The sequence below is a fragment of the Acanthisitta chloris genome, unplaced genomic scaffold (assembly GCF_000695815.1).
Source record: "Acanthisitta chloris isolate BGI_N310 unplaced genomic scaffold, ASM69581v1 scaffold19281, whole genome shotgun sequence".
NCBI classification, from domain to species: Eukaryota; Metazoa; Chordata; class Aves; order Passeriformes; family Acanthisittidae; genus Acanthisitta; species Acanthisitta chloris.
The window spans coordinates 37481-46903 of NW_008657888.1; the positions used below are offsets into that span (position 1 = coordinate 37481).

At 37.5% G+C, this 9423-nt stretch overlaps 1 protein-coding gene across 1 annotated transcript; it reads right to left on the reverse strand.

The window, feature by feature from the left end:
- Positions 1-582: 582 nt before the first annotated feature.
- On the reverse strand, positions 583-7868 carry LOC103811903 (coiled-coil domain-containing protein 169-like; the record flags this gene model as incomplete). The annotated part of the gene is made up of 4 exons (XM_009084904.1): positions 583-685; positions 3555-3631; positions 7520-7573; positions 7770-7868. Coding segments are annotated over 4 exons (333 nt in total), but the record flags the coding sequence as incomplete, so codon positions are not given.
- Positions 7869-9423: the final 1555 nt, after the last annotated feature.

Here is a 9423-nt window from a genome sequence, read left to right on the forward strand (position 1 = left end):
GGACTCTACTGTATGGTATCATGTAAGAAATCAGAATGGCTAGCAATGCTGTCAGTCTTTAAGAGCCAAATGAAAGGCATGTTCAGCTGTACCAACATCAGTCTACTTGAGAGGCTCTCTTTGCTGCCTGTTCTGAATGGGGATACCCTAAGATGGAATTGTATTACTGGCTTGGGTAGTGACACAGTACTTCAGGTTACATCAGTTTGCCTTTTTCTTCTTCTTAGCTGAGAGGTCAAAAATGTTAGAGGCTTGTTTGTTTTCCATGGTTGCTGTGCAGTCAGAGTTCAAGGATCTACATAGTGTATAAAGACATTAAATGTTCTCCAAGACTTCCAACTCCTTCACACCCAGAATCACTGATATAAACCAGAATGGAATGGGACACAGATCATCAGTACAAAGATGGCAACTAGAAGAACAATTCCATTAGGCAGAGGAAAATTAAGGCTGCCAAGAAGACATGCCAGTCTGGGTTTGGTATTACAATAAGGCTTGAACACTTTCATTTTCAATTTAGAAAATTGTGGTTAAATACATTTTTTTTTTAAGTGACTGGAAGTTCTTAGCATTAAGATTAAATCAGTGCTTTAGCTGTGGAAGCTGGTTCACTCCTACAGTCTTTGTAATTGATTGTTTTTGAGGATTAACCATCTTCGAGTTTCCTGGGACACTGTCTCTCCCTCTGAAATAAAATGGGTGAAGTTAGTTATCAAGTATCACATTCCCTGTAAGCTTTAACTGCTAGAAATGTGCATGTTTTTTATATTTACATATCTGATTACTATTATGAATTAATAAACCTGAGAGAGGAGAAAACAAGTATATTTCTGTGTTTGCAGGTCAGTAGAACATCTAATTATTCTGCATACAAACTCAGTCTTCATCTCATGATTCCTGACTACTTCCTGTTACCTAAGTGATGGCATTTGAAGAACTTGAATGGAATACTAAACACTGGCACCAGGAAAATGATAACTGGCTAAGGAGACATTTTCATCAGCTAAAGAACTCCCACCAGGAAATGGAGAAACACTTCATGTAGATGTAGCTAGAGTTCTCTGCAGGTATTCCAACCCTGGAGCCCCAGGCTCTTGAGCTCATGATTGTAAGAAATGCCCATAAGAAATGCTGCCAGCAGATTTTGAGTGGTTCTCATCATGGATATATACACCATCTGCATGAAACCTACTAGAAATTCATCTTGATCTTCTGAGAAGTCTGTCGCAATGTAAACAGATGTCCAGATTAAAGTGTAGGCCACTGTACAGCTGGACCAAGCAGATGGAAAACATCTGTGTGGAATTCTGCAGGCAGCAAAGCCTCTTTCCACACAAACCCAGCTGAACTTATGGACTCAGAAGCCATAGCTGCAGCAGTGTGGTATTGAAATTAAGCTAATAAGCCCCATTATATGCCTCAGTATAACAGTAAGGGCTCAGAATGATAATAAATTGGCTGCTCAGATTGCATCAGAGCCATGAGCCATCAAGACATTCATGTTCTTCCCAACTGCCAGATAGCCTATCTTCTTGTCCTGAAGAACTTGGCTCCATGTTGGGATGGCCTGGAAACTGAATGCATCAACAATTAGTGTTGCTTTAATATACAGGTTAGGTTTTCCCTACCTGTACCTATAGTTAAAACAAAACTTACACACAGTTTCTTATTATGACATGAAATCCAATGAAGGCAGTTTGTGAAAGGGCAACAGAAGTGAGATAAGAACTCTGACAAAATTTTCACATTATTGTCAAGAACATGTTTAATTTCAATCATGCAGCTCTTCTCTTATTTGAATGAAATTAGTCCTTATTAATGTCAGTTTGAACAAACAACCTTCAGGCTGTAAATCAAAACATAATTAAAAGGAATAATATAACAATAGCTGTGGTAACCTTGTGGTGATCAAGGGGTGCATACTTACATTCTAATATTTTCTTAAAATACAAACTATGCCAAATCCCCATTCTTACCCCTATGTTGCCAACTACGACCAAAGCTTGTCCTTAAAGTTCTAAGTCACTGCTAATAAAAGACAATGCTTTGCACACCAGGCCCTTTGCTACTAAGGACAATTTAAAAGATGAACGATTGCCTTCATGTGTTTAAAGTACTTTGAAAAGTTTTTTAAAAATCATCATAGGGAAAATGGGTTGAAAGGGGATATTTTGTTACAACACACATCTTCTGAGACAGCAGTTACAAGACACTTTCTTTTCTTATGTTTGATATTAAAAAAATTGCAGAAACACACTGCCATATCATTTCAGGGTAAGTAATGGTCTACTAAAATTAATTGTAAAAAAACCCCAACATAATTGCATATTGGTGCAAACCCCCAGCAAACCTCAATATTTGGCTGATTATATTTGATCTCCCAGCAGAGGCAGTGACTTCTCCTGTTTCTAGCTTTCTGACCTTCTCCACATGAGCCATCACTGGGGCCAGAAGTGACACTGGCATACAGGGCACTTCAGACCCATACAGTGCTTTTTCTGTGTTGAGAAACTTCAGTTATGGAATTTAATTCAGATTGTACTACATTAATTCATAGTCTACTAATATCCTCTCCTGGAGCATGAAGATTCAGTATTCTGATTTATGAAACCCTGTGACTCTGTGCTTACGTGGAATGAAAGGATAAAGCTGGTAAGCAAATACATCTACAAAATTTCACGCTTATAATTTACTCATTACATTTTCAGATGATTCCAATATATATTGTGTATGCTTGTTTTAATAATATAGGTAAGTGGGTTCATTGAAGAGTATTTACTGTGAGATACTAAATATATAGAAACCACAGGAGCTCAGGAAGTCTCCAAATATAAAGTATTTGGAAGAGTTCCAAAACCAAATATTATATCTGCTTGCATACACACTTTTGTAGGCACCTGCTCTCAGCCTACAGGCAGGTTAGTGGGTCCAACAAAGTTTTGGTATGATTCCCTATATTCTTCATACTTTATGTTCTTAACATTTTCAGTTCAGTTACAAAACAAACCTCCTCCAATTTCAAGCATTACAATTAGAAATTAATTTTGTTTCTATATAGCTCAGAGCAGGTGGGCTCTTCTCAAATTTATATTTCTAACCCACATAACTAAACAGAAATCTGTTAAACAAAGAAACCTTTATATGTTGACATCTAAAATCACTCACATTATCATGCACAAAAAGCTTGACAATCTGTTGGCCAGAAAGGACCTAGCAAGGCATTTATTTAATTCATTTATTCTTAATGTACTAAAGGGTAACTTGTTGCTCGACTCTGCTGAAATACAAAAAAAGGCTGAAAGGAAAGATCATCAGAGGTATTTTAAGGTTTCAAAAAGGTCACTTAAATACATGTAGCTTCAACATTGTAACATATTCAGTATTAAATAAAACTGATGGAAAAGCAGTATTGAAAATGATGTTAGGAGTAGTACTTTATGAGTGGGATAATACTCAGTGATATCTACCATGAACAGAAAGTTGCAATGTTCAAAACACAGTACTTAGCAAAAAATAACAAACCAGAAAACAGAGGGAACATAAAGGAAATTTACCTCAGTATCTGTTTTTCTCCCTTGCCAGCCAGAGCATCTGGTTTTTGCCTTTCAACAATTTTAAGTGTAGCTGAGGTCTGCAATAGCCAAATTTTTACAAAACAAGTTAAATCCAACCACAATCACAGTTAAGGAAGTACATATTTCCAAACTAATTTTGACCTACTATGGCATTACTGACCTAAAGTACTTTACACATATATTATAGTGATGCCATGACAATTTGGGGAATTGAACAGATGCCAAAATCTCTTGCTGTGCAAAAATACCATTATTTATCAAGCTGGATGATCGGAGAATATGTCATTTCAAACAGCACATTTTTGGTGATTCTGCCTATAACTCCACATTTTCAATGAAGAAGCATTATATTTCTAACATACTTACTTCCCTGAATGCAAAGAAAAACAAATTCTAGCCACTTAGTTATACTTTCGAATGATAAAACCACTAAGATCAGGAACTACTTAAAAAAATTAACACACATTACAACATTGTATCTTATAGCATGTGTGAAAACATCTTGCACTTGTTAGAAAAAAAATCTGGCACTGAAAAGAAGCATATCTCACTGCTTACAAGACAATGGTTTCTACTGTGCTTCCAGGCACTAGGCAAGTATGCCTGCCCCACTCACACCAAAGTCAGCTATAACTAAAGCAGAGTCTTTTCAGAGTTCAGACATAAAAATGCAACAGGACTTGCACAGATTTACTTTCTTGAAGGCAAGAAATTTTTTCACTTGAAGAAAAGATGATGCCTAGTATAATTTATCATATTATCTGAGCAGATGTGATTCTGTTACATGAGGCAAGACCTATGCCATGATTGCCTCCACTGTTTCTTTTAATCTATATGACTATAGAGTGCCAGTACATACGATTCTTATCCACAGCACAGTTTTTGCTGCTACAGTTTACTTCAGGCCTATCCCAACTAAAATGACCTGCTGTTGCATAAGCAGCTTTCCAGCTGTACATATCTATAATCATGGGTTTTTCTGCAAAGAAATCCCCATCATGAGTCAAATTCTACTATGCTAGTAAAGGTTTGTGGCAAAGATATGGCCTGAAAGAAAGGCCTTTTTAAAGAAGGCCTTTGCTGCTTGCTTGCTTCTCAAACTGATTTCTGAATATGACTAGAAAGTGCTTTGAGACTTGTGGACTCCAAATCCCAGTTTACTCAGACTGAAAACAAAACAAAAAAGAAAACAAGAATACACCATAAACCATTGGTGTCTCTAACATGAGTTCTCAAATTCACTGTATCCTTATGGATCCAGACAAGATAAACAACAAAAGCACTCAAGATATTTTTTATAAAAAGCAGAAAAGTGTTCAATAATAGAATCATATAATCACAGAAATTCAGGGTTGGAATGGACCTTACAAATCATCTAGTCCCAACCCTCTCTGCCATGGGCAAGGACACCTCCTCACCAGATCGGCAAAATAAAAAGATAAATAAAAGAAATGGCTGCTCAGAAGCAACTCTCTCTTTTGCTTCTCCCACAGGCATCAGGAGGAATCCAAAACAAAACAGAAAAAACCTGAAATGTGGGATTTTTAACACCTACCAGTAAAAAAATTCCATTCTATGATATTTTTTTCCTGTGAGCTATAGAAAATTAGAAACATAATTTGGGAAAACAAAGTCTTAAAAGAACATTATTTCCATTCTCTGCAACTAAGAAAGTGTCACTGAAATATACTGTTATCACAGGATAGCAATGCCCTGTACTATATTTACTTTAGAAGGCATGGAAAATGTTAACCTATGGGTAAATCCTTCTAACTCAACTGCTGCCAATAGTAGTGTGAAGACTCTAGAACACTGACATTTTAATTCAACTGAAAGAGTCTGGTCTGAATGCAAGTTTACTTCTGCATCTCTTGTAAAAATGAACTGTTAAAAGAGAGGTTATACATATACAGATGTTAAAACAACATAAAAACAACAATCAAATCGAAATCATAGCAGAACAGGACCTGAAGGGACCAGATAAACCAGATTCTTTTCCAACCAACAATCAGCCATAGAATCATAGAATACGTCAAGTTGGAAGGAACCCATAGGGATCAGCAAGTCCAACACCCTGTTGTTTGCAGGGATACCTAAAACTAAACTGTATGACTAAGAGCATCATCCAAATGCTCCTTTAACTTGGGCAGACATGGTGCCACGACCACTGCCCTGAGGAGTCTGCTCCAGTGATTGACTACTCCTTCAGTGAAGAGCTTTTTCCTAATGTCCAGTCTGCACTTCCTGTAATGCAGCTTCTTTCCCTTTCCTCATGTCTCTGTTGCTGGTCACCACAGAGAGATCAGCACTTCTCCCTTTGCTGCCTGTCTTGAGGAAGGTGTAGACTGTGATGAGGTCACCTCTCAGAGATGAGGTCACCCCTCAGCCTTCTCTCATCCAAGCTGAACAAACCAGGTGACCTCAGCCGCTCCTCATAAGTCTTGCCCTTGAGGCCTTTCACCATATTGTTTGCCTTCCCTGGGACACACTCTAATAGTTTGATGCCCTTCTTATACTGAGGTGCTTAAAACTGCACACAGTAGTTGAAGTGGGGGGACCTGCACCAGCACAGTTAGGTTGACTACCATACTCAGATTAGCAATGTAAAAGGTAGATGTCCAATCTAAACTACGCACTTAGGCTCTGCTTATACTCAGGAAGAGGCACAGAAAAGTCCCCAAGAAATTAAGTTTATCTTGACCTAAAGCAGATGTGATGGTCTGTGCCTTAGACATGATTCTCTCTATAGAATGTAGAGGATGCTTCTTTAGAGTGGCTACTTAACATCTAGAGAACTAAAGATAGGAATATCAATCTGAAGATTATTATTTTGCTCTCATATGATTCTGAAATCATGTGAGCAAATAATTGATTGGTGAAAATATATTGCACTGCCTTGACTGTCAATGGCAAAAATCGTAGTCCCCAATGCCCCATTTAAGCAACATGCCAGTACATACACCTCACTTCAAACAATGTTTTATGCATGTTTAAGTGCTGTTCTAGGGAGCTGAACATAGGCACTCCTCTTGCTAGCATGTTCAGTAATAAAACATCTTTTATTTCCTACCTTCTTTCTCCAGAAGTTCCCAGTTTCACTGTTAATGCCAAGATACTAGCAGTTATCAACGGGCATTTCCTGAGGATTTTTTCTTGGTTTCATGCTGGAAAGTTAGTTTAAGCAATTCTTTCAGATTTCCCAAAGCAGCAATGAACCATGTAAGAGAATCAGTTGCCCACTGTGCAAACACAAATTACAGCCTTTCACCCCAGTTAGCTATGGCAGCGATTCAGTGACAGCCATTCTAGAGTATCACACTGAGCTATTACTTTTACATTATTGACGAATTAAGAGCCTTTCCAGAGTAAGAAGTGCTATAAATCTTTTCAGATTCCTTTACAGGTTCCTCCAGTTTGCAGTATCAAACTTGATGTATTACATGATTTGCAGCAATAAAATGTAACCTGTGATTTCACCAAAACAAGGTGTCTTACCCTGATCTTATAAATTCAATGGAAATATATGCTGTATTGTCATTCTGAACTGGTTCACTAGCTTGTCTTTAAAAGGAAAAAAGTTGGGTGTCAATGTTGCTAGTAATTTGGTTCTGTTCAACTGAAACATTTAACTAGCGTAGCAGTCTTGAGACTAATGGATGGGCAAGCGTCAGAAAATTTCTTCATCTTTCTCAGTTAAGGACACTTTGATTGCTAGGGAACAATGAAACTCCAATTTATACAAAAGCAAAAAAGTATTTAAAAATAAACTGCAGCGATCTTTCAATTTATAGCTCTTAAAAATTTTTCAAAGCACCGTTAGTAGTGGATTTGGTATATGAATGAAGTGATAAAAGATTTTGACCTCATGGCATTAACAGATGTTGTTGCTATATTAAGAAAGTGTAATGATTTTTAAAAGTTACTGAGTCACACATTTTTCTTACCTGTAAGATCTCTGAGAGGTACATGCGCCGCTCATCATTCGCTTTGTGGTAAGCCTACAGTTAAAACAGGGGAAACAGGCTACCATTAAGCAAAATATTTCAAAGTTGAATCATACAGGAAGAATCAAATTATACTGCAGAAAATTTTTGCTGTGACAGATTTTGTGGAACTATTCTGTTGTGTGTTCCACAGACACTGTCAGACAGCATAATGGCTTTTATAGATTAGAGGCATACAGTGATTACAAACCTTTGCTTCTTGTTCCAGTCTAAGTTCATAGTCCTTTAGCTGATGCTGGAGACTTTTCTTCTCTTCTTCTAGTTGTTTAAGAACCTCCTTTAAAGAACCCTGTGGTTACAGTAAATAAAACAATGTTTTACAAATATTTCCATTCTGTATAAAGATGTCATCACCATATTCCTTATTCTTCAAGCACTATGATATCTGTTATTCTCTTTGGTTCTTGTGCACTTTTTGTGCACATGGCTCTGGCACACTGGAGAGACAAAAGCAATCAACCATATGTTACAATTATCAGTTATGCGCTACATATTTCCACTGTGTTAAAATGATGCGGGTACAGTTTTCTACACTCCTGCTCCTTGACAGATTAATGAAGTCACCTGATGGTGACCAGTCAGAATTGCTCCTTAATTCTAACCAAAATTCACTCTGATGGTTCCCTTTTTGTAGGAGGAAGATTTCAGATTTTACCAGCACATCTATTTTCAAACCACTTGCTGAGAGAGCTGCTGGACTGGCTGAAGAGGCACATGGGATGTCAAAGGTAACTCATACCAACTTGGCTAGAAAGCAGTATTTTGTGGAGTCTATCTGTCCTAGATGTGGAGCCATCTACCTTGTCTACAACTGGGATAAACTAGAGTAATAGCAGTAGAGTCCATGGCTACTGGCCCTGACCAGTTCTTTCCTTGCTGTGTAAAGACAATAAAACACACACCCAAGCAGGCTGTCCTCCATTTCTAACACAGTAAACTGCTTCTCATACTCCCTTCATAAACTGATCCATTCCATCCAGTAAAGACATTATTATAGTAGGCTCTAATATAGACAACTTTTTAAATTCCTTATCTTAGAGTTTCCTCCTCCAAGTTCAGGAACGATGCATTCCAGCAATGTGGAAGTTGGGCAAGCACACCAGGAGGCCTGTCTAGATGAACAAGGGGCTCCCAGACAAATGCACATACAAAATAAAGAAGCCTAGAGAGGGTGGAAACATGAACAGGTAGCCTGGGAGGAATACAGACTGTCCAAGCACTTAGGTATCAGGTTGGGAAAGCTAAAGCCCTAACAGGTGATCAGCCCTCAATTCATAACAGAATTTCTTTACTATTTCCTAAATTCTTTGGTCCACAGTATTAAATTTAATCCCATTTTTAATAATACAGTCTTCAGTGCCTTTCTTTTTCTAAACAACATCTGGATCCCAATTATATTACATAATTGGTTTCAGGAGAAAGATGTCATACTCTAATTTTACTTTGCATATCAAGGTCATGCATTAAATATTAAGATTTGTCTTACACCTGCTCCTGGAAGAACTCTACTTGCACTCTCCCAGCAGACTCCTTCACTAATCACCACTATCATGTTCCATTTGCCAGCTCTTTACTCCTTCAACAAATGTACTCGTTTTCATTTTATCTAAATTAATCAGTGGCTTCCCATGTGACCTGGTATCTTTATCAGAGGTCACAGTGAACAAGATTACTATATTTATTGTGACAACAAATCTATTGTCTAATCACAGAATGTAAACAGGTTTGCCCACCATGAGCTACTTTTAATAAATCCATATTCCAGTTTCATTTTGCAACAACTACTCCTCTCTTTATCTTAAAACTGAAAAAAAAATTGTTTTTCTCCAGCGCAGAGAATGCAC